Source organism: Lolium rigidum, chromosome 6 (assembly GCF_022539505.1).
Source record: "Lolium rigidum isolate FL_2022 chromosome 6, APGP_CSIRO_Lrig_0.1, whole genome shotgun sequence".
Taxonomy (NCBI): Eukaryota; Viridiplantae; Streptophyta; class Magnoliopsida; order Poales; family Poaceae; genus Lolium; species Lolium rigidum.
The window spans coordinates 42,323,854-42,346,019 of record NC_061513.1 but is presented as its reverse complement, the minus strand read 5'-3'; the positions used below and the strand labels follow the sequence as shown (position 1 = coordinate 42,346,019).

Below are 22,166 nucleotides of genomic sequence, written 5' to 3'. Positions count from 1 at the left end.
GATCATGATCTCGAAAAAGCTCAAAACCTGAAATTAATCTTGGTGGCTTTTGAGCAATTGTCGGGATTGAAAATTAATTTCCATAAAAGTGAATTGTTCTGTTTTGGTGATGCCCAAGATGATACAGCTCTCTATACAGAGTTGTTCGGTTGTGGGCAAGGCCAATTTCCTATTCGCTATTTGGGTATTCCGATACACTACCGGAGACTCACGATTGCTGAATGGAAAATAGTAGAAGAAAGATTACGAAACGCCTTAGTAGTTGGAAAGGCAAATTGCTATCCCCGGGAGGAAGATTGGTACTCATTAATTCGGTGCTCGACTAATATGGTACTGTATATGTTATCATTCTTCCTTTTACCAAAAGGTATTCTGCATAAACTCGATTATTATCGATCCAGATTCTTTTGGCAAGGTGATAGCGAGAAAAAGAAATATCGACTGGTTAAATCGAGTATATTTTGTAGTCCCAAAGATCAAGGTGGGCTTGGAGTTCATGACCTGGAGGTCAAGAACTCAGCTCTGCTGGGTAAATGGCTTTTCAAGCTCCTTACCGAGGATGGGATTTGGTAAACTATTCTTCGGAGAAAGTATATTGGCTCCAAGACGTTACCTCAGGTGGTTTGGAAACCTGGAGATTCACACTTCTGGGCTGGTCTAATGGCGACAAAAAATGTCTTTTTTCGTCATGGCACTTTCTCAATTAAGAATGGGGCTCAGATACGGTTTTGGGAGGATGCTTGGTTAGACAATGCACCTCTAAGTGAACAGTATCCTGCGTTGTATAGTATCGTTCGTCGCAAAGGAGATACCATTGCCACAGTAATGGCTACCTCTCCACCGAATGTGACGTTCCGACGAGTTTTGCTAGGACAAAGGCTACTGGCATGGAATGCTTTAATTCATAGGTTGGGCGATGTTAACCTGTCGCCTGAACCAGATGAATTTAGGTGGAATTTACATGTAGATGGCTCTTTCTCAGTAAAATCTTTATATAGCGCCATACTTCATTCTGATTTACCGGTTGATAATAATAAGAAAATTTGGAAGATGAAGATACCATTAAAAATAAAAATATTTGGATGGTATCTTCGTCGAGGGGTCATCCTCACCAAAGATAATCTTGTTAAGCGGAGCCGGCACGGAAGTACCCGATGTGTTTTTTGTCATCATGATGAAACTATTAAACACCTCTTCTTCCGGTGCCGGTTGCGAGATCTATTTGGTCCGTCATCCAAGTAAGCGTCTACCTTGTATCCTTCCACTAGTGTAGCCAATGTCTTTGGTAATTGGCTTCATGGAATTGATTCAAGGTTCAAGTTGCTTCTTAGGGTGGGGGCGCTAGCAGTTATCTGGGCGCTTTGGCTGAGTAGAAATGACAAGATTTTTAATGACAAAATTTTTTCTTTGTTGCAGGTCATCTACAGATGTACAGGGATTCTTCGTTCATGGTTACCTCTTCAGCGCATGGAGAACCGAGACCTATTTACGGAGGTCTGTACACGGTTGGAGGCTACGGCGAGGGATACTTTTTCCCTACATGGGTGGCAGCATAGTCTACGGATTGAAGCCCCACCCACACCTTAGGCGTTATACAATTCATCGTTCCGATATGTATTTCGTCTAGATATATTTTATTTTGACATCTTTTTTGGACATGAGACTCATAAACGGCTGTGTGCATCCTGGTTATGCAGAGGCTGGATGTAATTGCTTTCCCAAAAGTAATAAAGCATCCTTTATCAAAAAAAAATAGGTTTCGGAGGGTTTCGGCGGGCCTAAACGGGCCAAAACCGGCCTACGGAACAGCCCAGGAGCGTTTTGAGGTGTTTTCGGGTGTTTCCATCAAACCAGAAAAAAACACTCCAAAACCGGGTCTGAGGAAGAGCTCGGGCACCTTCAGCCTGTCGTGCAACCGCCGTCTTCGAGCTCTTTGTCCGAGTGGCCTTCCCTGCCGGCGGCTTCCTCCCCCCGCCTGACGCTGCTGCTATGGAGGACATGTCGGGCGCTGCTCACTTGCGGCCGGACACGGCGTGCTGCATCGTCACCAGTACCCCTTCCATGGAGAGGGAGTCCCACCGTCTTCGCTCGACTGCACTTCTCGCGAGAGCGGTGGGGGGCAGGGCACCTGTCTCGGCAACGCAGGGGTCCAGGTCCCTGGAGCAACTGCTTCGGCTTCCTACCTCAGTGATCAAGGTCGCGCCGGCTTTCCTAGATGACTTCGTCATCACTTTCTTTGAGCCGCACATGCGCGACTCCGCCCTCGAGCTTCGTCACCTGCCGGTCCGCGGCTACACCTTGAAGCTCCGCCCCTGGATCCCGGCGGCACCGCGAAGCCACCACATCTGGCGTTTCTACTGACGCGTCGCCATCGACAACCTACCGCTTGAGGCTTGCGAGTGGAAAGTTGTCAAGAGAGTTCTCGGGGATGGTTGCAAGCTCGACAGGGTTGAGGAACAGTCGCTCACGAAGGAGAACGTCATTGCGTTGCACGCCTGGGTTTGGGCCTGGAACCCGAGCAGAATTCCGCGCGACTGTGACTTCACCAAGTTGCAGCGGCCAGATACCCAAAGGGAGCACTTCACCACGCCAGAGGGCACGTCGGGCAGCGAGGGGCTAGAGGGGCCAGAATATCTGGTCCTCATTCACCTCGATGTGGTCAAGGACTACACACCGGTGGCCGCGGTGCCTGGGCGTCCGCCCCGGTCTGGCCAAGGGTCAAAGAGTTCCGAGACTGGGAACTTGGCACCAAGGATGCTCGGAGAAGCCGTCGTTTTCCTTCGAGCAGTTGCCGGTGACGTGGGAATTACCCTTCGGGTAACCGTTATTGCCCTATCCCGAACGGCTCAACTGGAGGCCCATGAAGACACTCGATGGCAAGGTGGACTACTACGTCGGTGCCGAAGAAGATTCCTTGGAGAACAAGATGAAGAAACGAAGAATACAAGGAAAGTCTAGGACTAGGATCCTTTGTAACCTAGTCGTACCCGGACAGATCTCTCGAGACCTGGCTCCCTATATAATGACCAGGAGAGGGCTGATGAGGGACACACGCAATCTTAGCCACCGTAAGTCCAGAGCTAGGTCCCTGTAGAACTTAGCCTCTCGACGAGATCACAGCCGAAACCTTTGGCACCCCATTGTAACCCAATATTTTCATAATCAAGATCAGACCGGCAGGACGTAAGGGTTTTACCTCATCGAGGGCCCCGAACCTGGGTAAATCGCTTTCCCCGCTTGTCTGATAACCGATGTCTCGTGTCAGCCTACATGATTCCATCTACCCTAAGCCCCAAACTGAGGGCATTGCCGAGGAGTACCCTCGACAACTGGCGCCGTCTGTGGGAAGCCTGTTGGCACAAGATCCATCATCGGCAGATCCAGCCATGTCATCGGCAGCTTCGTCGGCGCCGTTAGCATCACCAAGCTTGGGGAGTCTGATCCGATTCGGCTCCTATGAGTTCACCCTGCACAGCGACTCTTCTCGCTCGACTTTCTCGGGTTTACAAGGAAGCATGGATATGACGTTCGGGAGCGTCCACTGCAACGTCAATGCGGAAGAAGTCCTTCGTTTGCTGGAACCGTTCGTCCCCAGACCAGCAAGGAAATCGCCCCCACCGGCCGCATGATCGATCATGTCATCATCAATCAATCTTTCGGCTGGCCTGACAGACTCGACGAATTCGTCTCCACCATCAACCCCTCGGTCGATGTCTTCAATGTCGGTTGGATCCGATAACCCCGTATTATCAGAGATGACTTGCTCAATCTTCTTCACGACGCAGCGGCCCCAAGAAGGAATGACCAAGCCTCCTGAGTTGCATCAGCGCTCCCTGATGTTGTTCCCTACTCTTCCTAGTTCGTTCGTTTGTTTGGCGAAGCTGTATGCCGCAACATGTAATGCTTAATCTATGTCTTTGTTGAACCTGGGGGATTTATTAATTTAAAGTCGGGCAGTCCATGTCTTTTATCTAAAAAAAGAGTTAAATCACTATTTAACAAGCCAAAGGCTTCTACAAAATTGTTTTCAACATAAATTTTCCGTCCTTTCAATTTCTTACCATAGTCACCAAGCTGAGATAATGCAAGTTATAACTACTTGAAGAAGATAAACAACATAACCCTATCTCCTAGTATGCAATCCTGATATTATTTCCTGTACCAACTGAATTATATTGACCTGATTCATAGTAGAAGAAATAGAACAAGGGCGGACATTCACTGAATACTTGGCTATGATGCAAAAACAAAAAAGAGATGGCATTAACTGTACAGTCTGAAAATATAATGGCTAATTCTAGAAACCGTAAAGTTTGTAAATGAGAACATAGTGGCAGCAAAAACATTGAGCACACAACAATTCAGAATCATTGACAAGCAGAGTAGCAGACTAGAATTTCAGTATCCATGTACATTAGTAGAGAACAAGCAGGGAATTATTATGTCATGGCACCAAATACTAGCATCCATAATATGCTGATCATAAACTCTTGGCACATGACGCATACACCATAAGGAGAACTTGCGGCCCAAACATGACCGCAGAACATAGAGATCGTTCTTTACAAAGCAAAATAACGCAGAAGCGCCTGCGCGGTTGACTAACAGCATCATCAAGGTGTGTGAGAATTTACATACACATCGACCACTCTGCTTTCATTAGATGAAAGGCCAAGCATTCATGTCACCCTGAAACGTTGAGAAGAAGTCATGTGAAACCAGGCTTGTCTTCAGGAACTGCTTAGAAATTGAGAGGCTATGATCATCATCACGGGAACTTGCCAGCAACTTGCCCTCAGTGTCAACACAGAGCAGCAATCCTCCACAAGCGACGAGCACACGCACAACCCCCTCTTCGCACACAACCATCAGGCTCCGACGACGCTCCTGGGTCAGTGGCATCTCCGGCATCATCGGCAAGTCGACGCTGCACTTGAGGGACCAGACTTGGCTCTCGTAGTCCTGCATCGCCCAGATACGAACACTTCTCATGCCATCATCCCAACTGTACATGCCAAGAACGCCGTCCATCTCAAACAGATCAGCCCCGTGTATAGGAACATCAGGAGAACTCATTCGACGGAATGACTCTGCTGTTGTGTCGAACACTTGTATTTCTGTCCGACGCGGCACAGCCAGAGTGTCCAATGTCCAGTGCAGGTTGCCGCGGAGCAGGACAGGCGTGGAGGAGGAGGAGGAGGATAACCGGTAGTGCGACGCGTCCGGCGGGCACTGGATGCGCCTCAGCGGCAGCTCGTGGCGGTCCAGCGCCAAGACGTACATCGAGCTCCTGCTGAACCACCAGCGCAGCAGCAGCCGGTACTCGCCCGTAGGGCGGTGCCGGTACAGCCCCATGGCGACGTACCCCTTCAGCTGCGGGAGACGGCCCATCTGGCGCGTCGCCGGGTTGCAGATGGAGGCGCTCATGCCGGTAGGCGTGCCGCGGACTCCTTCCGCCAGGAGCAGCAGCCCGTCGCAGGACGCCTTCACGCAGACGTGGAGGCTGTCCAGCCGAGCCACGGGCTGGAGCTGCTCATGGTCCAAGGCGGCGATGTTGAGCCAGCAGCGGGGTTCCCCGGCGCCGGGTTTTACTCTGCGGTTGATGAGGGGGAGGGATGGCTGGCGGCGGTGGTGCTCCAGGAGGAGATCGCGCGCGGAGGCGGCACGGCGCCACGCGTGGCTCACGGCGCGGCAGCGGACGAGGTCTTTGTGGGGCAGGCGGACCAGGATCTCCCACACCAAGATCTCCTCCGGGAGGCTGCTGCTTCCATGGGCACCCCATGTTCTCACGGGCTTCGCCATGGTCGCCCTTGCCGGCGGAGAGCTCATTTTCCACACAGAAATTAACGAGGGTCAATGGTGATGCATGGTGGTGATCGTGTCCTTCTATTTGGCGCTCGCTGCGTTGCCCTGTACTCAAGCCAGCTTTGAAGACCACGGATCACTTTCAATTTCTATAGTTTTTAGTTTGTGCCAGCTCACGCTTTGGCGGCATTAGGCGTTGAGTGTGAAATGTAGAATGTTTATGTATGGCTTGATGATATACTATCACCTGATGTAAACTTTTTGGCTCCGGACGATTATGTCGTGCCATAATGTGCCATAATGGAGTACAATTGGCCCATCTAAAAAAACAAGTTGGGTGCACCAAAATGAGATTGTTCATCAGTTCAAAGTTGATAGGATCAATCTGATAATCAGGAAATACATGTCATCCTGGACGATTTGGTGCCAAACCTAAGCACAGAAAATGTGCAAAATGAACCTGAAACAACATCGTTCAGCTTACACTCACTGAGGGCCTGTTTGGATTGTGGCCAGCACCTACCTTACCAAAATCTTGGCGTTGACTGGAAGTATAGGCCAGCCTTTGGATTGAAGCCCATCTAGCTGAGCCACACCAAAATATTGGCAACCCAGTTCAGATTTCACGCCACACGCGGGCGAAACAGGGGCGAGCAAATCCTTGACCAAAATATTGGCACGCCCTGGATTTGGCGTGGCTAGCCTGGGCGTCAACCAAACAGACCCTGATCATTTTTTAGCAGGCAGGCAGCTAACACAAACGGTACGCTATGTTCTGTTAAATCCAAAATGTTCAAGGTAATACATTTGCACATTCAGATGCATACATGATAATACAAGTGCATATAAGAAAGTAGCAATGCTCTGTTGTTCCTGTAAGTATTGTGATAGCATGGTTTGGAACTTTGGATGGCACTCTCTACCGGATGGTCTGAACGACAGGGACATGCTTGATCTTGTGGTGATCCTCGCCTCCCTCCTCGATCCTCCCCACCATCTTCGGCATTTTGAACAGCACAACCTCCTCCAGCTCCTTCATCCCGGCCAGAGCCTCTGGGAGCATCTGCACGTTGGCGCACCGGAACAGCGTCAGCGTCACCAGCGCCGCCATGGACCCTGATCTCACCGTCCATTCCTCCAGCTCCGGCAGCGCCAGCCCCAGCGTATGCAGTCCCGAGAACCCGCCGTCCTGGAACACCAGCTGCTCGCCGTCGTAGGCGCCCCACATCAGCTTCAGCTCTGCCAGGCTCGGCAGCTCGCCCAGCATGTCCACGAAGCTCTGCCCCACCATCGTGTACCACATCGACAGCCTCGTCAGGTTCGGCCGGATGTACCGGACGGCAACGTCATCGGCCTCCTCCTCGTCCTCATCTTCGTCCATGGACCCCACCAGCCTTAAGCTCTGCAGCCGCCGCAGGCTCGGGACGGTGAACACGGCCCGTGGCAGTGATTCGCCCTGCAGCACCAGGTGTACCAGCAGGTCGAGGCTCTCCAGTGCAGAAGTCAGCGTGCCGACGTGCGCGGCGGTGAGCCCGCTGAGCTCCAGCGACCGGAGGTTAGTGGCCCTCCCCAGCGGGTTGCCGGCACCGATACGTGTGTCCCAGCAGTGCGGCTGCACGCCATGGAGCGTCTGGAGGCTGTACAGGTCACCCAAGCACTTGGGCAGCGCGAACGGTGCCACGACGTGCCGCAGCGTTGGGATCATCCAGAACGCGGCGGTCACGCCCAGCATGCCATTGCTGCCCTTGAGTATCAGTGACTGCAGGTTCACCAGCTTGTTTATCGTGCTCGGCAGCCTCTCCAACTGACCGCACTGAAGGCCAAGGTACCTGATCCAGGAAATCATCTCAAATTATTCAGTATTTAGCATCAAACTTACTATACCAATGTTCAGAAAATTCTTTCTCTCTCAAAAAAATGTTCAGAAAATTCTCAGGTTACCTTATGTGGATCATTGAGCCGATCTCATTTGGTAATTTCTTGAGCTCAAGGCCATGGATGTCGATGACGCGGAGGAACTTGGAAGCATGGAGGAAGCCCAGGTCGGTGGAGTGGAAGCAGACGCTGGGCTTGGTAGTACTGCCATTGACGAAGTCGCAGACGATGGTGCGGTGCTTGGGCAGTGCGTTGCCGAGGTGGACATGTTTGTCGGTGGTGTTCTGGACAGCCAGGCGGCGCACGGTGGCGGGGGCGAGCACGTCGGTGCTGTCGTGGCTCTCGACGAAACACGCCTCCTGCGCCTCGTCCTGGGCAAAGGCGTGGAGACGGTCATGCACCACCACCGTCCTCACAGTGCCGAACTCGTCCTTGTCTACCAGCTGCACCATGCACCGGGAGATGAGCTCCTTGAGGTACCCCTGCCCGACCTCCTCCATGGTGCTCCCACGTCGCGGCCGGACAAACCCCTCAGCGACCCACAGCCTCACCAGCCTCGCCGCGTTCACGTGCACGCTCTCTGGCATCGCCGCAAAGTAGAGGAAGCATGACTTGAGGTGGTGCGGCAGGTCGTCGAATGCCAGCGACATTATCCGCCTCCCGCCGTTGCTGTTCTTGCACTGTGGCTGGTCCCTTGCCGCCAGCAGCTGCATCATCACTTGATCCCACTCCACCGGCAGTTCCTTGGACCGGAGCACGCCCGCAAGGACGACGACGGACAGTGGCAGGCCACGGGTGATCCGGAACACGTCTTGGTAGTACCTCGACTTGTACCGCCCAGGGCAGTCGCCGCGGCGGCCAAACACCCTGCGCCGGAACAGCTCGTATGTGTTCTCCGGGTTGAGCCGCGTCAGCTCGATGGGGTCGTACGTCGGGCCACCGGCGTAGCCCACAACCTCCAGCCCCGCCGCGTCGGTGACCAGCAACACCCTGCTGCCGTTGCCCTCATCGGGGAGCGACGCCCGGAGGCTGTTCCAGTCAGCAACCGCGATGCTGCCATCGACCACGACGAGGTACCGCCTGCCGGTCATGTTCCGGAACAGCGAGTTGCTGATGTCCTTGCCCTTGTTGCCAGCGTCGCAGCCACCACCATCTTCCACAACCTGGCCGTGGGACGTGAACCGCCGAAGCTGGGAGCCGGCCTGCCTACGGATGTCACGGAGCACGTCGGATGGGCGGCTGTTGGGAGGGAGCACCGTCCAGGTGCGTATGGCGAAGTGGTTGCGGACCTCGGGGCTCTGGTAGACCTTGTGAGCTAGCGTGGTCTTGCCGATGCTGCTCTCGCCCGTGATGGAGACGACGGCGCGGCCAGAGACAGCGTCGACGTCGAGGAGCTGCTCCCTGAGCATGTTGCTGTACTTGTCGAAGCCGACAGTGTACTCCTCCAGATCATCCCTGCATCCAAATGCACCAAGCCAGTCATCAGTACATAATTCAGTAATGCTTGATATTCTGTAGCTTGTTTAGCACTGAATACTATGCTGAAGCTTTGCCATGGTTAGCTATCACTACTACTGTTGCCGGAACTGAATTATGCTGACATCTTCATTTGGTCAAGCAGGCCAATCAAAGTCGAGTGAGCTATAGTAAATTCCTTAATTATAGGTGCGTTTGATGACATTTTCAGAGTGGGTAACCACTGTAATATAAAATTAACCAGCCTGATAATTCATCAGAATCTTTTCACACAGATAGCAGAATCATCAAGGAAGACATTTTAAAACAAACGGAGAAGAATCGTCAAGAACAAATGAAATGGGACACCAAATTTTTTTTGTGGGGTTCTTGGTTGGAACTGCAAGAATCTAAGTGAACAAATTGTTCAAGCAGTTTGATTTTCCTGCTTGCCTTGCATGATTCTTCTTTCTGTGCATAATACAGTAGTGCAGGTTAATTGGTAGCTAGCTTAATTTAACACTCAGAACTAGTGCTGCAGAAGTGCTGCTGTCAATTAGCACAAGCAGGCCAATCGATGGCGCTATTTTGGTGAATATTATTACATGCGTTGATGCCACTTTCAGAGTGGAAAAAACAGGAAATGTAAAATTAAGTAGCTTCGAAATTCAGCAGAACCTTGCAAGACAACAATAAAAGAAAGATAGCAGAATCATCAAAATGTTACTAGTACAAGCTAAGCTGTTCATCAGAAAGGCATTTCAAAACACAAGCTAGTCAACTGTTTGTAAACATGATTCTTTCTATAGAAGCGCTGAAATACCGAAGACTTTACCATGGTCCATGGGTGTGGCTAGAACGACTGCTGCCACCGGAACAATATAACGCTGACAACTTAATTTGGTCGAGCAGGCAAATCGAAATCGACTGAGCTATAGTCAATCCTTCAATCATATAGTTTGATGTCATTTTCAGAGTGGCTGTGCGGGTAATCATTGTAATATAAAATAAAGTAGCTTAAGAATTCAGCAGAATCTTTGCTCGCAGAACAAAACGAAATGAAAAGACAAACACAATCAACAATGAAGATATTTAAGAACGAACAAAGAGGAATCGTCAAGAACAAAACGAAATGAGGGACACAAGATTTGGAACTTCAAGAACCCGAGAGACCAAATTAATCCCCTGTTTTGCCGCACAGCAAAATGTTCTAGCGGTTTGCATGTGATTCTTTTTATTTTCAGTTTTGGGAGCGCGCGTACGTACCATGCGGCGAGGGTGGTGGCGGAGGAAGCGGCCCAGGTGGGCGCCGGCGCGTGCTCGATGTTGTAGGCGGCGCGGTTGGCGGAGATCTCGTCGAGCCTCTTCCTGATCTGGCGGACGCGGGCGGAGAGGTCGTGGCGGAGCGCGACCTGCAGCCCCGCGCAGCGCGGGCGGCGGGGCCACTGCCACTGCCACCGCCACCGCCACGCGGAGCACCGAGCCCCGGTGGGGAGCGCCGGGGGCGGGTTGCGTCGGCGGCGGTGTCGCCCTGCGCGGTGGAGGAAGTCGTCGAGCGCGTCCTCGGCCTCGAACGCGACGTCGCGGGTCTGGCGCACCCAGACGGCGACGAACTCGTCGTCGCGGAGGCGGCGCCTGCGGTCGGCGTCGCGGATGAAGGTGTGGAGCCACTCGAGCTTGTCGCGGAGGAGGCGCACGTCGTCGCCCACCTCCAGCAGCACTGCGGCTTCCCAGGCTACCAGCTCCGCCACCTTCGCCAGCACCGTCGTGATCGCCGTCTCCGCCATCGGCTCGCCTCGTCAGAGTACACTCCAACCAGCGCAGTGCCTGCTGGCTATATGGTCTCAGGCAGCCTGAAGCCCTGAACCAAACCAGAGCAACCTCGGAGGGTTCTAGGGATGTAGTAAGAGCAGCTCGTAGTTTGGTGCGGGTTGGTGGCGCCGGCGAGAGGGAACACGTGGGAACCAACACCTAAAACCTCGATCTCACTCTCTCGCCACTACCACTAGCCTATTATTTTTGTGTGTGTGCAGCTGCAGCTGAGATAGTTGAAATGGTCAGAGGCCAAGAGTGAACCGGATGGGGGTTGAGTTTAGTGGTTGGAGTGCAGTCCATGGGAGGTCGAGGAGAAAACTAATATAGCATGAGAGTGATGGAGAAGACTAAAATAGTATTCTCTCGATCATTAGGTTTTATGGCATGTCAATTTGTTTAAATTTTTCGGAACTTGATGAAGCATAATGAAATCCGGGATCTACTACTACCAGTAGCACTCATGAAGTGATGAACATGATCGGAGCATCCTACGAAGAGAGGGAGATGGAAGACTGGAACCCCGCTCCTGCGACCCGCGAGCGCCCCGCGCCGCTGGCCGCCACCGCTGGGCCTGCCGTTCCCGCCGCTCTGACGCCGGCCCCCGTCAACCGTGCACCCCTGCCCCCTCCGCCTGCCCATCTGCCGGCCGGGTTCCGACCACAGGTACTCCGCTCCCCTGCTCCGCTTCCTGCCTCAGATCTGCCCCAAGATTCGTCCCCTGCGCCGCCGTTCTCTGCCGCCGATGCAGATGACTGCGAAGAAGTCCCGGAAACTCCTGTCGAGGTGCCGGTCCGCCCCGCCAGCCTGGAGCCTGGAGAAGCCCCTGCTCGATTCAATGCGGTGGGTGGGTGGGTGGGGAGGCCTGCACCGCGCCATTACTGCGCCTCAAGCTGCTCCTAGCCTCGCCCCTACGCACGCCTCCCGCCCGCCTCGCTCGGGGCTCGAGGAAGACTTTCGCGGGCAGCCGTCGCATCCTCCGCGCCGGCCGGCTTTGCCATCAACGCGCGCCGCATTGAAGCCCGGCCAACGGCCACCTCCACCAACCTGGCTGCTGGGACGCTGCTTCCACTGCCTCTACAAAGGGCGTTGGGGGCATCGAGCGAGTGAATGTCGTGACCCCGTCAAGTGCCGTCGCTGTTTCCGCTCAGGCCACAGGGCTCGTTTCTGCTCTCACCCGGAGGAGCCACCGCCAAGCTCGTCCACCTCGTCGCCCGCCCCGCGCCGTCGGCTTCCTCCTGCGCCCCTCCCGGTGCAGGCCCGCCACGTCGCACGCGCCCCCGCCCCGCCAAGGCCTGCTGCCGCCCAGGTGCTGCTTCCGCCTCCTCCTGCAAGGGCTCCTCCCCAACAAGCTACTCGGGCTCTTCATCACCAACTGCCCACCATGCCTCGGCTTGACGACGTTCGCCGCCCTGCGGAGGACTTCGTCGTCATCCACACCTCGTCGGAGATGAATGTTGAGGCGGCCAAGCTGCTCACCAACGCCGCCTACGTCTGGTTTGACCGCCCTCCGGCTCGCGACGCCCTGGCCACCATGCAGCGCGCGCTTGCGGCCACCTGCATCGCCCTCAAGGACGACATTTGCGTCACCGAGCACTTCCCCGAGCCCTTCCTCGCGCGCTTCATCTATCCGCACCACCGCAACGACCTCGTGGGACGCCACGACTTCCCCTTCGAGGGCCTCAGGGTGCAGGTCAGGCCCTGGCGGTTGGAGGACAACGCCGAGCAAGTTTACCTTCGGCAGCATGTTCGGCTGTGCGTTGAAAATGTACCGCTGTACCTCTGGAACAACGACACGGCGGTGCAGCAAGCCATCGGCCGGGCTTGCTCTCTGGATTATGTGGAGGAGGCCTGCAAGAACAAGACCTACAATAAGGCACTTTGTGTCTGGGCATGGGTGCAAGACCCTGGCTTGGTGCCGAGGGTGCGCTGGGTCACCCTACCAGGGCCCTCTGCGCCTCCTGGTGTGCATGAGCGTGGGAGAAGGGGACTGCGGCGTCGGTGCATTATGCACCTCGACATCCTCGAGGACATGTCCATTGAGGATAGGCCCATGCCGGGCAAATTCTCCTGGCGTTGGGGCCATGTTGATGGCGAGCGGCTGATGCGCGATCAAGCTGAGCGCCTTGTGGACGACAGCAACAGCAGGAGAAGGGATCGCCGTGACGAAGACGATGACAGGGACCGGCATGGCTGGAGGGACTGGCGTGAGACGATCCGCCGCAGCCTCTCGCGCGGTGCTAGGGGAAGAGACGATGGGCACACTTCTCGCGATCAAGGCCGACAGAGGGATCGCTCGGGCAACCGCGATGGTGATCGCTCTGGTGGTAGACGCATGGCATCCAGCGCGACGTCGGTCTTGCTGCGGCGGGCTGCGGAACAGCCGCTCCCGGCCACTTCGGCAGGCTGCTCTCCTGCCATGCCTGCTCCTGGCGCCCAGCTCTTGCCCTTGCCTGGCGCCTTGGCCCGTACAACCTCGCCTACCGCTGTTGCTCACGCTGTGGTGGAACCCCTGCTTGAGCTGCTGCTGGCTCCCGCCGTCGACGCAACGCCGGCCACACCTCCGGAGCTGGGCATGCCACGCTCCCTTGGCATGGCTCTCCCGCACCCCGTCTTGGCGCCCTCGCTGGATGCGGCTGCTGATGCCGCGCGGGTCACCCGGGCCTGGGAGCTGCTCGCCGCTCCCCTGCCTCGACATGAGGTTGGCCTGGCCCGTGGCCGTGCTCGGGTGCGGTCCACCTCACCGCGCGCTACCAGGAGGCGCTCCAGGGCGGCCAGGACGCCGCCGGCCACGCCTGGTCCTCCTTCTTCCCCAACTGCGGTGTGCCCTTCGTCGCCAAGCTCCAAGGGCAGCTGCCCTCCCTTCTCGATCATGGCCCACTAGCAAGGTGGCTCGGCCGTGCGCATCTGCCTGATGCCCTTCTCCGCTTCTTCGACCAGTAAGAGCGCCATGCGCGCTCTGCAGCTCATCGCGCCTTCGTCGTCTACTGGTTCGAGGCCACCAGGCTTTGAGGCCTCTCCAACACCTCCTCTGCTGCTGGAGGGACCGCTGGTTCGCACCCCGCCTCGTCGACAGGTTGCACGCACCACTGAGGTGCTTGGACCTCTCTTCAGGTTGGCGGAGCCGGCGCTGCTCTCGCCGCCCATGTCTTCTCCACCCATCAGGCCGGTGGCAAGACGCAAGACCTTAGCTGGCGTGGGTGTCGCCCGCACCATGGGTTTTTCGATCAGGCGCAACAGTGACAGGCTCAAGGCTCGGCGCAAGGCGGCTCCGATCGCTGCGGCCGCGGAAACAGCTGTCTGCAAGGGCCTTGGCATCATCAAGGACGGCCAGGAAGTCACGGAGGCGGCGATGGAGGAGTTTGCCCGGCGCTTCAAAGGTCAAGTCTCTGAGAACGTCCTCGCGGCCATGCGTGCCCTCTTCAAGGTCGGCACTCCGGAGGAGGAACAGCTCGACGATGCACTGCTGCTGGGAGGAGGTGCCGCTGGACTTGATCAGGATCTCTCGCTCATCGACGGCAGCAGCACAGCGGCCGTCTGATTTCCTGGCTTTCTGCTGCCTTAGTGTACCCCTGTTCAACATGTTAGAACAACCTTTCTGCTTTTGCTTTGGGTGGAGGTGTGCCGTTCTCCAATTCTCCATCTCTGTTTGTCCCTGCTCCTGGAGCATGTTCCAGAGTTTGGGAAGTGTTGACCTTGTCAGTAGCCGTGCTGCTGCTTCTCATTTGCTGCTCCAGAGTAATCTATGTTATGATATTAGCACAACCTCTTAATATCCTGGGATGGAATGTTCGGGGACTTAACGACCTGGATAGACGCGACACGGTGCATGAAACGATAGCCTCCTCCTCTTGCCAGCTTGTTTGCCTTCAGGAAACCAAGTTGGCGGCTGTTACTTCTTTAGAGGCGGCTTATATCGGCGGTTACAGATTCAAAAATTTTGCGGAGCGTCCCGCAAATGGCACTAGGGGTGGTGTCCTGCTCCTTTGAGACGACTCTTCGGTCCAGGTCACCAATGTGCACCTCACGGAGTTCTCTCTTTCGGCCGACGTTCACCTCTTGCATTCAATTGAAGAAGGCGATTTCAAGATCACGGCGGTGTATGGTCCCACGGCCACCAATCGCAAGGATGATTTCTTTGCGGAGTTAGTGGCCCTTAAGCCTGCTCCTGGGGTGCGCTGGCTGGCTCTTGGTGACTTCAACCAAATCCGGCGCGCTTGCGACAAAAACAAGCGAAATGTTAATACGAGTCGAATCAACTGCTTCCGCAATGCGCTGCATACTTGCGAGCTGAATGAGATTCACCTACAAAATAGGCGTTTCACCTGGACAAACGGGCGGGCAAGTCCCACTTTGTGCAAGGCTGGACGCCTTCTTCGTAATGCGGATCGGGATCTTCGTTTCGACACACATGTCCTCCACGCCCTTTCATCCTCGCTTTCCGACCACTGCCCTCTCCTTTTGGCGGACGATAGTGGGCCGCGTCGGCCTCGTAGCTTCAAGTTCGAGAACTTCTGGACCCGCATTCCGGGTTTCAGCGATGTTATCAAGGGTGCTTGGGATGAGCCCACTAACCACGTTGAACCCTGCCATGTTCTTGTTCACAAGCTTCGTTGCACCGCCAACAAGCTTCGGCGTTGGGGTAGAGGCCTCTTCTCCAACACCAAGGTTATGTTGCATGCCGCCCTGCTTGTTATCCTGCACTTCGATATGGCTCAGGAATTCAGGGATCTGTCCTTGGGAGAGAGGGACCTCCATGCGCGCCTGAAGAAGAAAGTCATTGCTCTGGCGGTTGTGGAAAGGGCGAGAAGGAAGCAGTGCGCCCGGATCACAAACATTAAGGAGGGTGACGCAAATACAAAATTCTTCCACCTTCGAGTCAATGCTAGAAGAAGGAAAAATCACATTTACCGGTTAAAGCGCAACCTTGGTTGGGTCACCGACCATGCGGAAAAGGAGGAACTTGCCCATGCCCACTTTAGTGATGTCATTGGCCGTGGAGAATCTAGAAGGCAAGATTTCATGTGGGACGAGCTTCATTTCATCAACCCAGACTTGGGGGTTCTTGGTGACCCAATCACGGAGGAGGAGGTCCTCAAAGCCATCAACCTCATGCCGACCGACAAGGCGCCCGGCCCGGATGGGTTCACCGGCGCCTTCTTCAAGAAATGTTGGGCCATTATCAAATACGATGTGATGCGGGTGATCCACCAATTTGGGAACTTACATGCCGCCAATTTCCATTGGCTAAATACCGCCAACATTGCCCTTCTTCCTAAAAAGGACGGGGCGGAGGACATTTCGGACTTTAGACCTATTAGCCTCATTCATGGGATCGCCAAGATTATTGCGAAAGTGCTTGCCCTTCGCTTGGGACCACTCATGGACGACCTCGTCTCCAATGCCCAAAGTGCCTTCATCAAAAAGCGAAGCATACACGACAACTTCCTCTATGTCAAAAATCTCGCCAAACGCTTACACATGTCCAAGACGCCCGCGCTCCTCTTCAAGCTTGACATTAGGAAAGCCTTTGACTCCATCTGTTGGGAGTACATCGTCGACCTTCTCCAACGGCGCGGGTTCCCTAGCCATTTCCGCAATTGGATCACCGCTCTCTTAACCACCGCCTCCTCTCGGGTGCTCCTCAATGGCGTCGCGGGCTCTCCCATCAAGCATGGCAGAGGTCTTAGGCAGGGGGACCCCCTCTCGCCGCTCCTCTTTGTGCTCGCCATTGATCCTCTTGCCCAAATCCTCGATGCCGCCACTAACCATGGGCTCCTTCGCAAAATTAGGGGACGCGGAAGCATTCTCCGCACCTCGCTTTATGCGGATGATGCGGCTATCTTTGTTGCCCCCATCAAGGAGGACATTCAAAACTTGGCGTCCATCCTTCATAGCTTTGGTGAAGTCACCGGCCTTTGCACAAACTTTCTTAAGAGCTCCGTGGTTCCCATTCGTTCCGGGGACATTAATCTTGATGACATCCTTGAGGGCATTCCGGCGGCCCGGACCACCTTCCCCATGAGATATCTTGGTCTACCTCTATCGGTTTGGCAACTCAAGCGCGTGGATTTCCAACACCTTGAAGACAAATGCGCCGGCAAAATCCCCACTTGGAGCGGCAAATTCATCACCACGGCCGGGCGCACGGCTCTTGTGAAGTCGGTAATCACCTCCCAAGCAACCTACTACCTCACTACCCTTGCCATCCCTCCCGGTACAATCAAGTTCATCAACAAGCTACAAAGAGCTTTCCTATGGTCGGCTAAGGAAACAACCACCGGGGCCAAATGCAAAGTTAATTGGAAGACAATTTGTCGACCCACTAAACTTGGTGGTCTTGGGGTGAAAGATTTGGACAAGTTCGCCACGGCTCTCCGTCTTAGGTGGCCTTGGCACGAGTGGAAGGACCCTTCAAAGATTTGGGTGGGGTATGGCAATCCGTGCACCGACTACGACATGGACATTTTTTATGCCTCGACCACCATCACCGTTGGTAATGGGAAGAAGACCCCTTTTTGGGAGGCCCCTTGGTTAGGGGGTAGAAAGCCCAAGGACATTGCACCGCTCATCTTCGATACCTCTAGGCGCAAAAGGTGGAACGTCAACCAAGCCTTAAATGCAAATGCTTGGGTTAGCAACATCAAATTGGGTGACGACTTCTCCATGGACCACTTCGCGCAATTCATCGATCTTTGGGTCCTTTGCCAAGATATGCACCTTGTTGCGGCGGTGGATGATGACATTACTTGGAACCTCACGGCAAGTGGCATTTACTCCGCCAAGTCGGCCTATGAGGTGCAATTTTTGGGGTCCGTCACCTCCTTCCTTCACAAGTCGGTTTGGAAGGCTTGGGCCCCTCCCAAAGCTAAATTCTTCGCTTGGCTTCTCACCCAAAACCGCATATGGACCGCCGACCGTCTACAAAAACGAGGGTGGCCAAATTGTGGCTTATGCCCCCTTTGCAAGCAAACCATGGAGACGGCCAACCACCTCTTCATTCATTGTAGATTCTCCACCCGGCTTTGGGAAAAGGTGGCCGAATGGTTGCATAACTCCGTCATTCAACCGGGGGATTGGGTGGGTCTCTCCATTGAGCTTTGGTGGCGCAACATGACGAACTCTCAAATGCCCAACCGCAAAGCCTTGTCCTCGCTTGCTCTCCTTGTCACTTGGGAGCTGTGGAATGAGCGCAACACTAGGGTCTTCAACAACAAGCATGCCACCGTCGCCGTTATCTTAGAAAAAATTAAGAATGAAGCCCGCGTGTGGGTTACCGCCGGTGCTAAGCACCTGGGCAAAATCATGCCGGGAGAGTAGTCCCTTGTTGTTGTTGTACTTGTTCCGACTATCTTGTCAAAACTCTTCTTCTTAATTAATCGATCGGGGCAAAGCTTTTGCCTCCGTTTCAAAAAAAAATGAAATCCGGCAACATGGATCTTAAAGCATGCAACACGATGAATCCAACGGCACAAACATACCTATACATGGGACATATGCATTTTTCAAAAGAAAACGCGTGAATTGCCCGGAGGATTCCGCGTCTCGCATCCTCCGGCTCGTTTGCCACGTGTCCCTATGGGTTCCACCACATTAGTTATAATCCTTTTCTCGTTCTTCCATTGCAATTTATCCCTTCTTTCAGCTCGAGCTAAGCTCCGACCACCATCTTCGTTAACGCGCGGCACCACACCCGGCCACACTCCACCCAACCCCGACTAACTTCCCGTCCCCATCCCACTCCCGTGTTCGGTGGCTCGCTTCGTCGCTCCCACCTCACGCGCTCACAACGGGATGGCCAGATGGGGATTGATGCAGATCGAACGCAGCCACCGCGGGCCACACCAAGGATTCACCGCTAGTGCTTTGCAAGTTGCCCGCGCTAGAGGTGGCGCTGCTAATCCCGGTCGTGGTTGCTTCGAACGACATGTGGCAGTGCTTCCAGTCGTGGGTGGCGTTGCTGCGAGCTGTGGACGGAGAAGCTGCTAGCAGAACGTCGCAGTGCTATTAGAAGCCGACGACGCTGATAACAGAGGTCAGCGGTGCTGCTACCAGAGGCCAGCTGCGCTGCTACGAAAGGCCAGCAGCGGTGCTACGATCAGTGTCCGGTGGCGCTGCTACCAGAGGCCAGCGACGTTGCTACAAGCGCCTAGCGGCGGTGCTACGAGCGCTCAACTATGCTGCTAAAAGCGCTCGGCGGTGACGCTAGCAGAGCCAGCGGCTGTGCTACGAGCACCCGACGGTGCTACAACATGACGGCTACTATGGTACGAGCGACCCGTGGGGGTGCTACATAAGAGCATCTGCAGTCGCGTCCCCCAAAGCGTCCCCCAAAGGGATTTGGGGCGCGCCGGACAAAAAAAGCGTTCCAGCCGCGTCCCCCAAAGCCCATTTTTGTCCGGCGCGGCCCGATACGGTGTCCGGCGCCCCGAGCCCGTCCCCGTCCCACGGGGGACGCTCCGGGGACGCCGGACACAACGAAAGCGAGGCCAACCGACGCGGGGCCGACCCGTCGGCGGCACGGGGAAAATTCGTCTCACACTCCCGCCAAATCCCGCCGCTCCCGCCAAATCGCGCCTATACCGCCGCGCACGGGCCTCCCAAAACATATCCCGCCGCCGATTCATTTCTCCTATCCCGCCGATTTCTTTCTCCCTCCCGCCGTCCACCCGCCGCCGCTACCCTCTCCCCATTCCATGGCGCCGCCGACAGCCCCCAAAAAGATGGCGAAGAAAGCGGCCAAGAAGCCGCCGGGCAATGCGACGATAGGGGCAAAGCGCCGTTCGCGAAGCCGCGGAAGGCGCCGGCTGCGAAGAAGCCTCGAAGGAATGACCGAAGATCAATGGCAGCAAGATTGCCTGCGCCGGAAGCTATCGACGGCGGAGCGGAAAGGACGGAGGGCGGTGGAGGCTGGAGAAGAAGGCTCAGGCGGCGCGCCAGCACCAGCACGTAATGGCCGGGTGTATCGCCGCCACCAACGCGAGCCCATGGAGTACGTCCATGCCGGTGTACGTTCCCGGAGTGATCTCTCCGTCGCAAGCCGCCTTCTACAACGACGGCCCCTCCGCCACTCCCGGGTGCGTGACGCCTAACTTGTCGCCGCACTACCAGGATGCGCTGCCGCACGGCGGCTTCAACCCCAACAACCTCTACTCCCCGGCGTACAAGCAGCGCGAGCCAGGACCCGGTCCGGACGGCGACCCTTTCACCGGCCGCAGGGGTCCGCTCGAATACGACGGCGCGGGTGCTGAGGAGGACGACGGGGTTGAGGAGGAGGACGATGAGGAAGAGGAGGGGGTGGAGGACGACGAGGAGGACGACGATGAGGACGAAGAGGGCGGCGACGAAGAGGACGACGAGGGTGCCGGTGACGATGATCTCGTGGAGGTAGACGCGGACGGCGTGAGGACGAAGAAGAAGAAGAAGGCGTCGGGCACACGAGGCCCGAAGTGGACGCCTGCGGAAGATCTTTGTCCGTGCGAGTCGTGGGCGACGGTGAGCCATGACTCCATCATCGGCGCCAACCAAAAAGGCGGGAAGTATTGGGCGAGGATCAAGGCCGAGTTCGATGAGCGCAAGCTCATCAACGACGACTACGTGAAAGTGACAATGAAGAGGAGCCAAAAGGCAATGTCGACGCGATGGGCCATCATCCAGGCGTCGGTGAACTCCTTCCATGGGTACCATCACGACTTAGAGACCAGAGGCGACAGCGGCGCCGACGTCGCCCAACTAGTACGACTGTTTCTTCCATAATCCGTAGCGCCCACATTGTGTTCGATGAAATGACTCTGCTTCCTTTGGTTAGTTTGATCGGGCCATGGATTTGTACGCCAAGAACTCGGAAGGTCACAAGTCTTTCGTGCTCATGCATTGCTATGACAAGCTCAAAATGAATGAGAAATGGCGGCTGACGCGCTTGTCGCTGTCCAAGGGGAAGGACGCCATTGATCTGGACGCGCCGCTGGCAACTTCGACAGGGCGTCCTACTGGCAACAAGGCTGCCAAGGCCGCCTTGGCCGACGCTGCGTCGTCTGAGAAGACGCAGGCGTCGATCACGAAATGCCTCGCCGACATCTCCTCGACCTTTATCTCCCGCGACAAGAAGGCCGACCAAAGGTGGGCCGAGCTGCTCAAGAGGCAAGAGGAGAAGCTGGAGCTCAAGAAACGCAGGGACGACATGTCCCTCGCCGAGAACGTCGACGAGAGGGAATGTCTCCCCGGACGCGAGCGGCGCACAACTTCTTCAAAGGCCAGATCCTCGACGACATCGAAGCCAAAATGGCGGCGGCGGACGCGGCGGCCCGGGCAGCGGCATCGGCATCGGCGGCAGCGGCAGCGCAGCAAGAGCAGGCTGACGCGTCTTCTACTGCTACACCTGCGTCGGCCTCCGCGTCGGCGACGGAGCGAGACGCACCATGCACGGGAACAGGCAGATCGCGACGAGGTCGTCGCGCTCGATGGGCCTGCGTCGACTCAGGACACGACGCCGTCGACCAACCCCTTCCCCTTCTTCTAATTTGCATGCACCACCGGTCTGTAATATGATCGCGCGCCCGGTACTTTGATCGATCGCCGCTACTCGATCGCGACGAATCGGCGGGAACGATCTCTTTTGAATGCATCTATTTGAATTTCTGATTGGGGGCGGCGTTTGGGGGACGCGGCTGGGAGCGACGTCCCCCAAACGCGGCACGAACAAAACACGTCCCCCAAACGCTCGATCCGGCGCGGTTTGGGGGACGGTTTGGGGGACGCGACTGAAGATGGTCTAAAAGTGTAGTTTTAGCTCCAAGCACTGCCACGGTAGCTTGCCGGAGGCCAGAGGATTCATGCGCGGGTAAAGAAGTTAAAAGGGAATTTTTTATGTGTTCTTCTTTTCTTTGAAGCGGGGCAGTTAGGCGGAGGCGAGATGCGGCCAGGGAAACACTGAGACAAAGCAGTAGATCGGGTGATCATCGCGAATCCATCCAACGGCTAGCATGCCTTGTTTGTTGCTCTTTATTATTTATCTTTGATAATATTTCTTTTCACTGTATCCTGCTTGTAGTTTGAAAATTTGCTTTTGATCGGCATATACAACGTATTTGTTTTGGGAGACTTAAAATATAATGACTATTGTTGAACAGTGGGATTTTGGTTGGATGTTGACATGTTTATCTTGGTGAGTAACAACGGCCGCACCAAGCAACAATGTAGCATGGAGTGAGTGGCCCTCT

At 55.4% G+C, this 22,166-nt stretch overlaps 1 protein-coding gene across 1 annotated transcript; it reads right to left on the bottom strand.

Moving 5' to 3' along the window:
* Window positions 1–6,578: 6,578 nt before the first annotated feature.
* LOC124665495 (probable disease resistance RPP8-like protein 2) lies at window positions 6,579–10,922 on the bottom strand. The gene is made up of 3 exons (XM_047202903.1): window positions 10,402–10,922; window positions 7,747–9,135; window positions 6,579–7,634 (listed from the first exon to the last, which is right to left on the bottom strand). Exons 1-3 carry the CDS (start codon window positions 10,920–10,922, stop codon window positions 6,725–6,727), a joined length of 2,820 nt encoding a protein of 939 aa, XP_047058859.1. The 3' UTR covers window positions 6,579–6,724.
* Window positions 10,923–22,166: the final 11,244 nt, after the last annotated feature.

Coding starts and splice junctions, on each gene's coding strand:
- LOC124665495 (XM_047202903.1), bottom strand. CDS start 10,922: ATGGCGGAGACGGCGATCACGACGGTGCTGGCGAAGGTGGCGGAGCTG. Junction 9,136..10,401: donor GCCACCACCCTCGCCGCATG/GTACGTACGCGC, acceptor ATTTGGATGCAG/GGATGATCTGGAGGAGTACA. Junction 7,635..7,746: donor GGCTCAATGATCCACATAAG/GTAACCTGAGAA, acceptor TTCCTGGATCAG/GTACCTTGGCCTTCAGTGCG.